This window comes from Hyperolius riggenbachi, chromosome 9 (genome assembly GCF_040937935.1).
Source record: "Hyperolius riggenbachi isolate aHypRig1 chromosome 9, aHypRig1.pri, whole genome shotgun sequence".
Lineage (NCBI taxonomy): Eukaryota > Metazoa > Chordata > Amphibia > Anura > Hyperoliidae > Hyperolius > Hyperolius riggenbachi.
Window position 1 is genome coordinate 57,272,253 of NC_090654.1, and position 15,366 is coordinate 57,287,618.

The 15,366-nt window shown below is 45.3% G+C and overlaps 1 protein-coding gene across 1 annotated transcript in view; it reads left to right on the forward strand.

The window, feature by feature from the left end:
* The window catches only part of KCNJ10 (potassium inwardly rectifying channel subfamily J member 10), a 44,849-nt gene extending 34,570 nt beyond the window's left edge, over nt 1-10,279 (forward strand). The window contains exon 2 of the mRNA XM_068251539.1: nt 8,255-10,279. Coding sequence (XP_068107640.1) covers nt 8,255-9,391 — 1,137 coding nt within the window. The 3' untranslated portion in view covers nt 9,392-10,279. The remainder of the gene's footprint in view (nt 1-8,254) is intronic.
* Nucleotides 10,280-15,366: the final 5,087 nt, after the last annotated feature.

Consider the following 15,366-nt stretch of genomic DNA (forward strand, 5'->3'; position numbering starts at 1 on the left):
TTTTTAGGCCATTTTGCCTCAATGGAAGGTATAGGAAAAACACAAAATGCTCACAAAATCGCTTAGTGCTGCGATTGCGTTCCCGTTTTCAAGAATAAATACATTGTATTTATTCTTTTCCAGGTCAAAGATTTCACTTTCTGACTTGCGTCACGGAGTGAATTAAAAAAATCACTCTAAAAAAGCGCTTAGAAAAGCGCTTTAAAAAATAAAAAGTAGTGCGCAGTGGAGTGCCGGGAGAGGAAAAATTGCTTTAAAAAATCGCAAAACGCTTGCGTTTGAGATTTTAATTTTAGATGTGAACAAGGCCTCACTTTCTGCAAAGGTTAGTGCCTGTTTTATAATATCTCTTATGGTGGAATGCAAGGCAATACTTTCTTTGTGGAGAAAGGATACATCTGTTATTGCTGTCTGGGTTCCTGTGGAGATTTCCTCTTCCTGCTCTTGTCATAATAGTCACTGGGTACAGGAAGTGTGGTGTCATGCAAATGAGGGCACAAACAGCAATAAAAACCCTTCACTGGCTAAAGAGGCGCAGACCACTAGTGATGGTCAAGTAGATGCAAATAACTTTGAGTTGATACAAATGTATGCAGCGTTTTATGCAAATTTACGCAGCTTGAAAATTAACCAATCAAATTTAACCTCAGCAGGATTTGATTGGTTCATTTTCAAGCTGCATAAATTTGCATAAAAATGTGCATCAACACAAAGTTATTTGCATCTACTTGACCATCACTACAGACCACAGGAATGCGATGGGGGAATGTGTGCTGCTGGACTGCGTCTGCGCAGACTGGCCCCAACTGGATGACTTACCGAGAGTCCGAGACCAATTGCGGTAACCAGATGGCAACTGAGGACGACGAGGGAGCGCTCAGGCCAGAGGGGACTGAAGGAAGCCCCATGTATTTATAAATTTTTTATTTGGCCCCATCTCAAATACACTTTAATAAGATGGATACATTTTTACAATATTAATTTATAAACTATTTAGTCAATGTCTACCAGTTGTAAAATCTTTCCCCACCCTTATTTATAAACTTCAATGTATCACAGGTGCCAACATCTTTGCTGCTGGTAGGTGAATCACTGTGGAATGTTTGTTGTTTGTTCCAAAGTGAACAGAAATTACACCAGGTCTCCCAGAATGCTCTGGGAGAAGAAGGCTTCTTGACTAAGCCTATCCTAGGCTAAACATCACTGGGTTGGGTTGGCTGATTTACATACAAAAAAACAACAGTATATAGATACAGGAAGTGTTACTGATGCTGAAGCCAGGACAGTGAAAGTAAGGTTGTGTTTCCTGAATAATTTAGTGCATTCTTCTACATGCCATTGCAGTGCCTCTTTAACAGAAACTCTGGGAGGTAATGGGCTTGTTGTTAATATGGAGGAGGAAATTAATGTTACAAACCTACTGGTAGATCAAAACAGGGCATTGGTGCAAAGCACAGGCAGGGAACAGACCAGTGTGACGTGTGAGCATCTTCTAGAAATAGGTGGATGGAGAAGATTGGGCAGGTGATGGACATGTTGGGAAGTGGTGCGCACAGATGGCAGAGCGGGTGACGGACCTGACAGAAATCGGTGGATGGAGATGGTTGAGCAGGTCATGGAGCTAACAGAAATCTCTGGATAGAGAGGATAGAGCAGGTGAAGGACTAATTAGGAATTGGTGAATGGAAGAGGTTGAGTAGGTGATGGAGCTAACATAAATCAGTGGATAGAGAGGATAGAGCAGGTGACGGACATGTCAGAAATAGGTGGGTGGAGAGGGTTGAGTAGGTGATTGAGCTGACAGAAATCAGTGGATAGAGAGGGTAGAGCAGGCAATGAACCATTCAGAAATAGGTGGATGGAATAGGTTGAGTAGGTGATGGAGCTGACAGAAATTATTGGACATAGAGGGTAGAGCAGGTGATGGACCTGTCAGAAATCGGTGGATGAAGGAGGTTGAGGGGGTGATGGAGCTGACAGAAATCAGTGTATAGAAAGGATAGAGCAGGTGATGGACCTGACTGAACTCAGTGGATAGAGAGGTTTAGAGCAGGTGATGGAGCTGATGGAAATCAGTGGACAGAGAGGGTAGAGCAGGTGATAGACCAATCAAAAATAGGTGGATGTGGAAGGTGGAGTAGGTGATGGAGCTGACAGATATCAGTGGATAGAGAGGGTAGAGCAGGTGATGGACCTGTCAGAAATCAGTGGATGATGGAGGTTGAGGGGGTGATGAAGCTGACATAAATCAGTGGGTAGAGATGGTAGAGCATGTGATGGACCTGACTGAACTCAGTGGATAGAGAGGGTAGAGCAGGTGATGAACCTGATTGAAATCAGTGGACAGAGAGGGTAGAACAAGTGATGGACCTGTCCAGTGGCGGACATACGGCCGTGCAGCCGCACGAGGGCCCCTGAAGTTCCGTTTTCTTCAGGGGCCCATTAAGTATTTTTTTTTTTTAATATATATATTTTTTATTTTTTTTCCCCCGGGGGGCCCCGACTCCTATCCTCCCTCCCTCCCTCACCTCGGGGGCCCCCCTCCCGGTATGCGCGGCGGGAGAGCGGCAAATCCGGGTCTCCAGGCATGCGCTAGAGGGCTCCGCCGCTTGGTTTCCAATATGTCTCCAAGTTGGAGACATATTGGAGACCAAGCGGCGGAGCCCTCTAGCGTCTGCCTGGAGAGCCGAAGACTTCCTGTATTTGCCGCTCGCTCTCCTGCCGCGCATATCGGGAGGGGGGCCCTCCGAGGTGAGGAAGGAAGGAAGGAAGGGAGGATAGGAGTCGGGCCCCCCACCTGGATAGCTACTACTAAAAGGGCTACCTGCCTACCCACCCGGCTACCTAACCACCTACCCACCCGGCTACCTACCCACCCACCAGGCTTCCTACCTACCTACCCACCCGACTACCTAACCACCCACCAGGCTTCCTACCTACCTACCCACCCGGCTACCTACCCACCCACCAGGCTTCCTACCTACCCACCTGGCTACCTAACCACCCACCCGACTACCTAACTACCTACCCACCCACCAGGCTACCTACCCACCCGGCTACCTAACCACCTACCCACCCGGCTACCTAACCACCTACCTACCTACCTACCCACCCGGCTACCTACCTACCTACCCACCCGGCTACCTAACCACCTACCCACTCGGCTACCTACCCACCCACCAGGCTACCTACCCACCCGGCTACCTACCTACCTACCCACCCGGCTACCTAACCACCTACCCACCCGGCTACCTACCCACCCACCAGGCTTCCTACCTACCTACCCACCCGACTACCTAACCACCCACCAGGCTTCCTACCTACCTACCCACCCGGCTACCTAACCACCTACCCACCGACCAGGCTTCCTACCTACCTACCCACCCGACTACCTAACCACCCACCAGGCTTCCTACCTACCTACCCACCCGGCTACCTACCCACCCACCAACCTACCCACCCACCAGGCTTCCTACCTAACCACCCACCCGGCTACCTACCCACCCACCAGGCTACCTACTCACCCGGCTACCTACCCACCCACCCACCAGGCTACCTACCCACCCGGCTACCTACCTACCTACCCACCCGGCTACCTAACCACCTACCCACCCGGCTACCTACCCACCAGGCTTTCTACCTACCTACCCACCCGACTACCTAACCACCCACCAGGCTTCCTACCTACCTACTCACCCGGCTACCTACCCACCCACCAGGCTTCCTACCTACCCACCCGGCTACCTACCTACCCACCCGGCTACCTACCTAACCACCCACCCGGCTACCTACCTAACCACCCACCTGGCTACCTACCTAACCACCCACCTGGCTACCTACCGGGCTAGTTACCAACCCACCAGGCTACCCACCCACCAGGCTACCTACCTACCCACCCACCAGGCTACCTACCTACCGGGCTAGTTACCAACCCACCCACCAGGCTACCTACCCACCAGGCTACCTAAACCAGGCTACCAACCCACTCACCCACCCACCAGGCTACCTATCCACCCAACCACCCATGGGAGCTGCGCGCCGGATGGAGGCTGGGACAGGAGGTCTGCTACTGCAGGTGAGTAAATGTTTTTGTTTTTTTATTTATATTAGCAGGTATATGTTCTGGGCAGGTCTGCCACATGATTGCATGTATTTTCTGCGCAAATCTGCCGACATGATTGCATGTATTTTCTGGGCATATCTGCCGACATGATGTGTATTTTCTTGAGAAAACCTGCACAATTATGTGAATTTTCTGGGGAAAGGGTCACCAAAACTTGGGCCCACTGTCTTTGCGTTGCACTTTTCAAGGGAACCTGAGGTGAGAATAATCTTGAGGCTGCCATATTTCTCTCCTTTTAAGCAATACCAGTTGCCTGGCTGCCGTGCTGGTCCTCTGCCTCTTATTCTTTCAACCATAGACCCTGAACAAGCATGCAGCAGGTCAGGGGTTTCTGACAATATTGTCAGAACTGAGAAGATTAGCTGCATGCTTGTTGCTGGTGTAATTCAGTTTATTACTGCAGCCAAATAGATCAGCAGGGCCACCAGGCAACTAGTATTGTTTAAAAGGAAATAAACCCTCACCCCGGGTTCGCTTTAAGTTACAGTTAGCTCCGCCCTCATCCGGTCATTGCCACGCCCATTTTTATATTTTTGCAGGTGGTAGCCACGCCCATATTTTGACGCGGCGCGCGCACAGGGGCCCACTGCTGCCTGTGTCCGCCACTGGACCTGTCAGAAATCGGTGGATAAAGAAGGTTGAAGGGGTGATGGAGCTGACAGAAATCACATCAGTGGACAGAGAGGGTAGAGCAGGTGATAGACCAATCAAAAATAGGTGGATGTGGAAGGTGGAGTAGGTGATGGAGCTGACAGATATCAGTGGATAGAGAGGGTAAAGCAGGCGATGGACCTGTCAGAAATCAGTGGATGAAGGAGGTTGAGGGGGTGATGAAGCTGACAGAAATCAGTGGGTAGAGATGGTAGAGCATGTGATGGACCTGACTGAACTCAGTGGATAGAGAGGGTGTGCAGGTGATGAACCTGATTGAAATCAGTGAGAGGGTGGAGCAGGTGATGGACCTGCCAGAAATAGGTGGATGGAGAAGGTTGAGTAGGTGATGGAGCTGACAGATATCAGTGAAAAGAGAGGGTAAAGCAGGTGATGGACCTTTCAGAAATCAGAGGATGGAGGAGGTTGAGGGGGTGCTGAAGCTGACAGAAATCAGTGGGTAGAGATGGTAGAGCATGTGATGGACCTGGCTGAACTCAGTGGGTAGAGAGAGTAGAGCAGGTGATGAACCTGATTGAAATCAGTGAATGAGAGGGTGGAGCAGGTGATGGACCTGTCAGAAATAGGTGGATGGAGAAGGTTGAGTAGGTGATGGACCTGACATAAATCAGTAAATGAAGAGGGTTGGGCAGTTGACGGACCTGTCAGGAACATGAAAGAGGAAATCAGTGGAAGGCACAGGCAGGTGATGGATCTGTCAGGAACTTGAAAAAGGAAATGGTTGGAAGGCACAGGCAGGTGAAGAATTGATTAGTAATATGTAGCAGAATATAGGCGGATGGAATTATAATCAGCCTCTCTCTGTCCTCCGTCAGTGGTGTATTGTCCTCGAATGAAAGGCGAAGCATTTCCTATTCATCCCCTTTCCTCAAAGCCTGGAAATCTTTCATCTGGAAAAGGATAAAATGTTTCTCTAGCTCCACTGTGTCCTAGTTTCTGAACTGACCCCTTCTGTGCCCAACTGCTGCTAGCAGCACATAAAATACAAACACACTGCCTCAACTAGACCACACACAAATGCCAACACATTTTATCAGATCAGTAGATCACTGAGTTCATAATTCATTTACATTTAGTGTGTAGAGGGAAGATTGCATCCCCCGTGATACATATTTCTTATCCTCTGAGAATTATCTTCCAGGGTAAAGCCCAATTCTCTGTTCTTACATAACACAACTGGAGTAAAAGTGAGAAAAGCCTCAGTTAAAGTGCAACTGTCGCTACTTGAGCTCTCATCTCTGTTCAGATCCTTTTGGGTAGGTCTGCCCTAGTGAAATGGGTTAGACACCAGGGGGCATCTCCATTCCTGGGAACTCAATGTTCTTCTCCATAAATCTGCCCTCTGAATGACCACAATGCACAAGGGACAAAGAATGTGACTTATAGAGAAGATAATCTCAGGACGAAGTGTCTCCAATAAACCATTCACTGTTGCACAGTGACCAGTGGTGAGAGATTTAAAGAGGAACTGTAACCAAGGATTGAGCTTCATCTCAGTAAGTAGCTGATACCCCCTTTCCCATAAGAAATCTTCACCTTTTCTCCAATAGATCATCGGGGGATAGATCACAGTGTGATGTCAGGACCGAGGTCCTGACAGTTTCCTGTCTGTGAACCTTGTTGCATTCTGGGAAATAGCTGCTGTTTCCAACTGCCAAGCAACCAGCATCTCCCTTTGTGCATATGTATATCTATAAAAAAAAAAACCTCTAAAAGGTGGCCACACACCATATCATTTTTTAAATATCTGTTCAATTCAAGAATAGCAATCAATTTTTCTGACTGATTGTAACAATTCAAAAATCTGGCCAATGTATCACAAACATATGTTCAATTTTTCCCCAATCATGAATAGATAAAATTGACAGCTCAGAAAAAAAATAATTGGAACTGCACATCAAGTATAAAAAAAAATCCATACAATGAAAGTCTAGTTTGTCTTGAAAAAAAACAATATATATTTCATTAAGGTTTCAGAAGTAGGGGAAACAAGGTCTGGATGCGAAGTGGTTAAAAGGCAGCTAACCAGATCAGAAGCCATCTTACCAGAGACTGTTTCAAAGCATTCTCTTGCTAATTTATACTTCTGACACTACGGCCCTGGGTGGATTTTGGCCACCATCCATTTCTTTGTCATTTTTGGCCAGCTCTGCTGTTAGGTCATCCTCCATCCACCTTGCATGGAGTCTTCGCTTTCTCCTTGTTGAGTACAACTTTGCTTTCACAATTTTTTTCTAGGTATATTTGCTCTCTCTAATCTCTCCACACATCCCATCCACCTGATCTGCTGTGCTTTTATATGCTAATATGTGGACCATGAATTGAAGATAGAGGAATTTGGCATAGAAAGAATAATATACTGATAATGCAAGTGGCAGTTTTACTCATTAGCAGTCCAAACATCAAATTCTTGCCAAGAAGAACAGGGCACAAAACCACAATAGCCACACTAGAATGATTCCAGTACAGGCACAAACAAACAGCAAGTGAAGGGTTACACATACGTAAACCTAACAGATGTTTTTGTGTAACCCCCTCCCTACTGGTGAACTCGGGTTTTGTATCTTTATGTGTTGTTGTATAATTTTCTGAATAACGTTGCGTAGGGCAAAATTGCAAACTTTATTACCCTAGGCTTGTGTATCGGCCCTTTATCAACACACAAAATGTTCATCTATTATAAACTGGTACTCATGGTGTTTTCTTTGAGAGTCTTGAGGATCCTCCGTAACCATGAAGAGATACAATTGCTTTACCTTTAAGAGGTTTGAAATATATATTTTGTATATCTGATATCTGTATGGACCATGGCAGTTTCCTGTTATAGCTCTTTAATCATCAATTGTTGTCTTTATATTTCATCTATTTTAAGATGTTAAAATGAAAGTGTTATGGTTTTACCTGTAACAAATGATATAGGACATTGAGTAATTTATTGACTATTATATCATACTGTACAACCATTCTATCCTAAATTGTCCCATTACATGATGCTCAGCTACTCACTGCTCTGTTCAATGGAGAGGGTGGGATATGAGTGTCTTGAGTAGGGATGGTTAATGAGATGCCGGATTATGCAAATGGTGGATGCAGGATTATGAAAATGGTGGATGCAATTTTATGCAGCTTGAAAATGGACCAATCAAATGTTACCTCAGCAGGATTTTATTGGTTCATTTTCAAGCTGTGTAAATTTGCATACAAAAATTGCATAAGCTGCATCAACTCAAAAATATTTGCACCTCATTGACCATCCCTAGTCTTGATTATATAACATTGTAAAAAAAAATATTTTTTGTGTTCCTCTTCATTTCATACTATAAAACCATACAATTTGAATATTAATGTGATTCGTTTCAATATCTACCGTGGAACCACAGAAGCTAGCATTTATCCTAACAAAATTATACTTCACTTGACATGCAGTTTTGGTTAAAATATTGGTCTTCTGCTTTCTAGATGACGTCTCCAGTGAAGGTGTATTACAGCCAGACAACCCAGACAGATAGCCGGCCTCTGATTGGTTCCAGCCTGAGGAGGAGGCGTGTAATGACCAAGGATGGACGGAGCAATGTGCGCATGGACCACATTACAGATAAGAGTTTCCTCTACCTCAAGGACTTGTGGACAACCTTCATTGACATGCAATGGCGATATAAGCTGCTTCTCTTCTCGGCCACCTTTGCAGGAACTTGGTTTGTTTTTGGTGTGATCTGGTACCTGGTGGCATTAGTACATGGTGATCTCTTGGAATTCAATGCGCCAGCCAACCACACGCCTTGTGTCATGCAGGTCCACACCTTAACCGGAGCTTTCCTCTTTTCCCTGGAATCACAGACCACGATTGGCTACGGCTTCCGGTATATCAGTGAAGAATGCCCTCTAGCCATCATTCTGCTCATCAGTCAGCTTGTTCTGACCACAATCATGGAAATTTTCATCACTGGAACCTTCCTGGCCAAAATTGCTCGTCCAAAGAAAAGGGCGGAAACTATCAAATTCAGTCAAAACGCTGTGGTGGCCCAGCATGAAGGCAAACTATGCCTCATGGTTAGAGTGGCCAATATGCGCAAAAGTCTTCTCATTGGATGTCAAGTGACTGGAAAGCTCCTCCAGACACAAGTGTCCAAGGAAGGCGAGAATGTCCACCTGAATCAGATCAATGTGGATTTTCAGGTGGACACATCCTCAGATAGTCCTTTCTTAATCCTTCCACTCACTTTCTATCATGTGGTTGATGAGTCCAGTCCTCTCAGAGATGTGGCCATTCGCTCTGGAGAAGGGGATTTTGAACTGGTGGTGATCCTGAGTGGGACAGTAGAGCCCACCAGTGCCACCTGTCAGGTCCGAACATCCTACCTTCCAGAAGAAATTCTATGGGGCTATGAATTCAGTCCCATCATTTCTCTCTCCTCCAGTGGAAAGTATATAGCAGACTTTAGTTTATTTGATCAGGTGCTGAAAGTGTCGCCACCATGCTGCTTCCATGAGACTTTGCGTTACGGAGACAACGAAAAGCTCAAACTGGAGGAATCATTCAGGGATAAGCCGGAGAAAGATGGAAGCCCGTTAAGTGTCAGGATAAGCAACGTATGATTTCTATCAAAAAATATAATATATCAAGTATTTTGTTATATTCTATAGTAGAAATCTGCTCAGTTAACCTGAGCATACAGCATGCACTGGTGCCTTATGTCCTAACTTCTAGAAGGCTCTAGAAAACCCACCAGCTGAATGTTTCTATGAGAAGTGTTATTTGTACTGTAGTTTTTGGATCTTGTAAAGGGGCATTTGAAGTAACGGGAGCATTATATTGTTAGTAGCAGCTGAACTGTAAATCTATAATGGTGTGAAGCATAGAATGCAACATTTGCAGAATCCTGTTTTTTCAGGTCAGTAGCACTCCTCAAGAACTCCTCTCCCAAAAAGTAGGCCACTGGTGCACTTCAATCACTGGATAGCTGGTCCCATTATCCGGTAGAGAATGGGACTCTAGCACATCAGACTACTCTACAAACCCAAAGCTGTGTGTGGCTGGATGTGGTACCTCCAAGAAATTGAGCAGCCAGGATGGTGTTCATCCTTCTGGATGAACCTGGTGACCAGTTCTTCAGACTTACAGCCTGAACTTCTGCTGCTGCCATCAGCTCAACGCCACGTTGTCCGTTTTATGGTCCTCTTCCAGGGACTAACTAATCACATGAACCTGTGTACACCTAGCACCATCCACTGTTATGTACTGAATTTTAGGGAATGCTCATTTTATGAATCACAGAGGGAGGAACATGAATTGCTGCTATAGAGAGACACGAGAAGTCAACAGAGTGAATGTATAACATCTCTTCTACTAACCAAGCACTTTATGCGTGAATGTGTCAGAGTATAGTCTACTGGCGAGCCTATTCCAGGCTCTATAGTCCATCTAATAAAAAACAGTCCATATAATAAAACCTGGACACTAATTAAAACTTATTAACAAGCAAACCTTGCTTATTATGAATTTTCTGTAGATGAACTATAAAGTTATATACAATTTCAAGTCTATTTTGTTTTAATAATTGACAAAAACAAAGCCTAAATGTAAATTTTTGAAGTTGAAAGGATTGGTCTAGCGCCCCACCTGTTCACATATGCAAATGATGGATTATGGACATGTCCAGCTTTTGCCACAATTTGTTTTCCACGACTAAAGCCTAGTAAAATTTTGATTGACAAATTTAACTACTTCCACATAGTATGAGAACTTACCTACACAATCTGCTTATAGCATTCAAAAATCTGTTGGCCCTCACACTACATGGAGATTGTAAAATTGACTAATCAAGAATGGAAGCGTGTACAAGGCTTAAGGCTGGGTACAAACTTACAATGAATGTCACCCAATGAGGTCTTAATTTCTTGGGCAACCATTCAGTCTGAGTTCTGTACAGACTCTTCACTAGCCTGTAGGTTTCTGTTGGTTGGGGGAGAGGGGGGGGGGGGGGGGCAAGACTGACAATTCTAGTTTCTTGGCAAAGGCAACCCCCATCAGCTGCCTCAGCTAAGAACCATGGTACACATGTACGAAGCTTAAAGAGACTCCGTAACAAAAATTGCATCCTGTTTATCATCCTCCAAGTTCCAAAGGCTATTCTAATGTGTTCTGGCTTACTGCAGCACGTTCTACTATCACCATCTCTGTAATAAATCAACTTATCTCTCTCTTGTCAGACTTGTCAGCCTGTGTCTGGAAGGCTGCCAAGTTCTTCAGTGTTGTGGTTCTGTGATGCATCTCCCCCCTCCAGGCCCCTCTCTGAACACTGCCTGTGTATTATTTAGATTAGGGCAGCTTCTCTCTTATCTTTTACAAGCTGGATAAATCCTCCTCTGAGCTGGCTGGGCTTTCACATACTGAGGAATTACATACAGGCAGAGCTGTCTGCACTCTGCAGGAAGAAACAGCCTGACACTTCAGTGGAAGATAGCTGCAGGGGGAAAGAAACACACAAATGATCTCTTGAGATTCAAAAGGAAGGGTGTATACAGCCTGCTTGTGTATGAATGTATTTTCTATGTGTGGACATACTGTACATCAACCTACTTCCTGTTTTGGTGGCCATGTTGTTTGTTTATAAACAAACTTTTAAAAACTGTTTTTAACCACTTTTAATGCGGCGGGGAGCGGCGAAATTGTGACAGAGGGTAATAGGAGATGTCCCCTAACGCACTGGTATGTTTACTTTTGTGCGATTTTGACAATACAGATTCTCTTTAAAGGGAATCCAAGGTAAAGCCCCATCTACACCATACAGTTTTTTTGTCAGATTCGATTTATTGATTCGATTCAATCCAACATGTCTGATCGGAGTTTGATTCAATTTGCCATTGTTTTGCAATGGCAAAATAAATCGAACCCCGATCGGACCTGGATTGCATCGAATCAATGAACCGAACAAAAAAATTGTATGGTGTGGATGGGGCTTTAGAGTGATATGGAGGCTGCCATATTTCATTTAAACAACGCCAGTTGCCTGGCTGTCCCCCTGATCCTGTGTCTCTAATACTTTTAGCCATAGACCCTGAACAAGCATGCAGATTTGAGTGCTCTGACTCAAGTCTGACTGGATTAGCCACATGCTTGTTTCAGGGTTGTTCAGATGCCAGAAGATCAACAGGTGCACCAGGCAACTGGTGTAGTTTAAAAAAAAAAAAAAAAAGCTGGCCACCTCGGGTTCACTTAAGGTCTCTCCTAGAAAATCAAGCTACCCCTGGAAGGATTAGTCTCACCTGCAGCAGGATTGTTTTGAGGCAGACATTGGGCTTGATGCACAAAGCTGTAGTAAAATTGCTGTGCGCAGATAGCACATGGCAATCTAAGAGATACTAAGGAAAGGAGGGCAATGTGCGTTACTGGGGTTGCCACGTTACTAGTAATGCGCATGGTGCTAATAGGGTAACGGGCTGCCCACCTGCCGTAAGTACCGGTAAAATTGCATTACCTGTGCATGCAACTTGACTGCTTATTAACAATTGGACGCAGTGGAAACAGGGCCGGATTTGTACTCTTTACCGCTCAAGGTCACTTTCACCAGCCCCACCCCCCTTCAGTATAGGTAGCGAGATGACCCCTCCCTCCCCCCTTCCCTCTAGTATTGGTAGGCTGATGACCCCCCAATAGTAGGTAGCCAGATAACCCCTCCCCCTTTCCCTCCAGTATAGGTAGCCAGATGATTCCCTTAATCCCTCCTCTCCCCCCCCCCCTTTCAGTATAGGTAGCCAGTTCGCCTTCACACCGCAGCAGCCATCAGTGTCACTCATTTCTCTGCTCGTCTCCAGTGCAAAAAGCTTCCTCTTCCTTTCCATCTCCAATGCTGCCCAAGTCCACAGCCGCTGGCCACAATGCAAACGTGCACTGAGAGCAAGGTGGCTGCTGCATAGGTGGGTAGGAGCAGAGTACCATGGTAAGGAGCTCGTCTGATCTCCCTGCATTGCAGCATTTGTAAGCTCGTAAATGCTGCACCAGTTTAGCCTGCTGCTTTGGTGCCCTTGCTCCTGTGGTGCCCTAGGCCATGGCCTATACGGCCTTGGCTTAAACCCAGCCCTGGGTGGAAATACATGCCTAATCGCTGCAGGCACTGGCACCCTCTCCCACTCATCCTCCCCTCTGTAGTAAGGCAGGTACACAGGCACAACTAGATGTTCTTTCCCCATGCACTGTTCAGGCCCGAGTCAGGCAAAAATGGTGCTGGATATTTGGGTGCAGCTGGCACCGCCATAGGCCTCGATATGAATTACGGCTGAAAAGACTGAGCCCAAATTACGATAAAAACCAGCATATTTCCGCCGCCAGCAATAGCTGGCAGCTGAATTACATCTTACCCCAGTGTCAATGGCGGCTTGGAGGGGGAAAAGTAATTAACGCCACCAGGACTTTTTCAAGAGCAGGGCGAGTCATGGTTTTACCCTGCGCCAAAATTTCCCAGTACCTTAATCACATATGCGTTCATGCCCTCTTGTCCTTTTTACAGAGCTGGGGATAAAATAAACTCATTGGGCAACTTTATGTCGCTCTTTATTGGATGTACCTGTATTTAAACATGTCCGTTAGGTTCCCCCTAAATTGTTGGGAACAACTATTCTTGATAAAGACATGAAGCAAAGCGTTATTTATTAGTTTTAATATAAAATACCCACAATAGCGTTCCTTGCATTATCTTACAGGTTGGAGGGAGCTCTGAGGTCTCCCACAATGCATCACTGCTGAATATGCAAATCATCTTTGTTGTCCCTGATAGCTAAACACACCCCCAGAACCGCTGAAATGCAATGATGGGGTCAGCTTGTTAATATTACAGAGCCAAACTAATCCAACATGCATACAGACTGTTTCCGATTGGTTGGTTGGATCCATCCTCATCACTCCAACCTGAATAATCGCAAATACCTTCTGTTTTAAGTAGGCAAATGTAATTTTAGTAAGAGGGCTTTTTTTGGTCCTTTTTAGCCTCTTACATACTCCTAGGAGTTCTGGTTCATCATGAGCTTGCTGGGCAGTCTGTTACTGAAGATGGTGAATGAGAAGTAATACATTCTGGCCTGCATGCAAGTTAAATGCAAACTGTATGCACTTTTCAGTTACTCAATCTCACTTCCTGCCCTTTCTAATTGGCTCATTTTCAAGCTGTATACAATTTGCATGCAAGCCAGAATTATATGGCCACAACATCCCCTCTATTGTATCAATATTAAGTAGTGTCTGACTCCCATGTCTTCAACCAGAAACATCTGATCTGCATGCGTGTTCAGAGAATATGGCTAAAAGTGTTATAGGCATAGGATCAGCAGGACAGCCAGGCAACATGCATTGTTTAAAAGGAAATAAATATTGGCCGCCATATTTATCTCACTTCAGGTGTCCTTTAAAGAGAATCTGTATTGTAAAAAAAAATAAAAAAAAATAAATAAAAAAAAAAAAAAAAAAAAAAAAAAAAAAAAAAAATCGCACAAAAGTAAACATACCAGTGCTTTAGGGGATATCTCCTATTACCCTCTGTCACAATTTCACCACTCCTCGCCGCATTAAAAGTGGTTAAAACCAGTTTTAAAAAGTTTGTTTATAAACAAAATGGCCACCAAAACAGGAAGTAGGTTGATGTACAGTATGTCCACACATAGAAAATACATCCATACACAAGCAGGCTGTATACACCCTTCCTTTTGAATCTCAAGAGATCATTGTGTGTTTCTTTCCCCCTGCAGTTCTCATGCACTGAAGTTTCAGGCTGCTTGTATTTCTCCTGCAAACAGCTTTGCCCTTGTCTGTAATTCTTCAGTATGTGAAAGCCCAGCCAACTCAGAGGACGATTTATCCAGCTTGTAAAAGATAAGAGAGAAGCTGCTCTAATCTAAATAATACACAGGCAGTGTGCATAGAGGGGCCTGGAAGGGGGAGTTCATAGCAGAACCACAACACTGAAGAACTTGGCAGCCTTCCAGACACAGGCCGACAAGTCTGACAGGGGAAAGATACATTGATTTATTACAAAGACTGTGATAGCAGAAAGTGCTGCAGTAAGTCAGAACACATTAGAATAGCTTTTGGAACTTGTAGGATGATAAAAAACAGGATGCAATTTGTTACGGAGTCTCTTTAAAGAGAACCCAAGGTGTGTTTAAAGAATGTTATCTGCATACAGAGGCTGGATATGCCTATACAGCCCAGCCTCTGTTGCTATCCCAAACCCCACTAAGGTCCCCCTGCACTCTGCAATCCCTCATAAATCACAGCCATGTTGTGAGGCTGTGTTTACATCTGGAGTGTCAGTCTCTGCTGCTCCCCCGCCTCCTGCATAGCTCCGGTCCCTACAGCCGTCCCTTCCCTCCAATCAGCAGGGAGGGAAGGGATGCAGGCGGGGACCGGAGTTCTGCAGGAGGCGGGGAGAGCAGCAGACTGACACTATAGAGATAAATACAGCCAACTCTGACAAGCTGTTTGTCAGCAGCGTGGCTGTGATTTATGAGGGATTGCAGAGTGCAGGGGGACCTTAGGGGGGTTTGGGATAGCAACAGAGGCTGGGCTGTATAGGCAGATC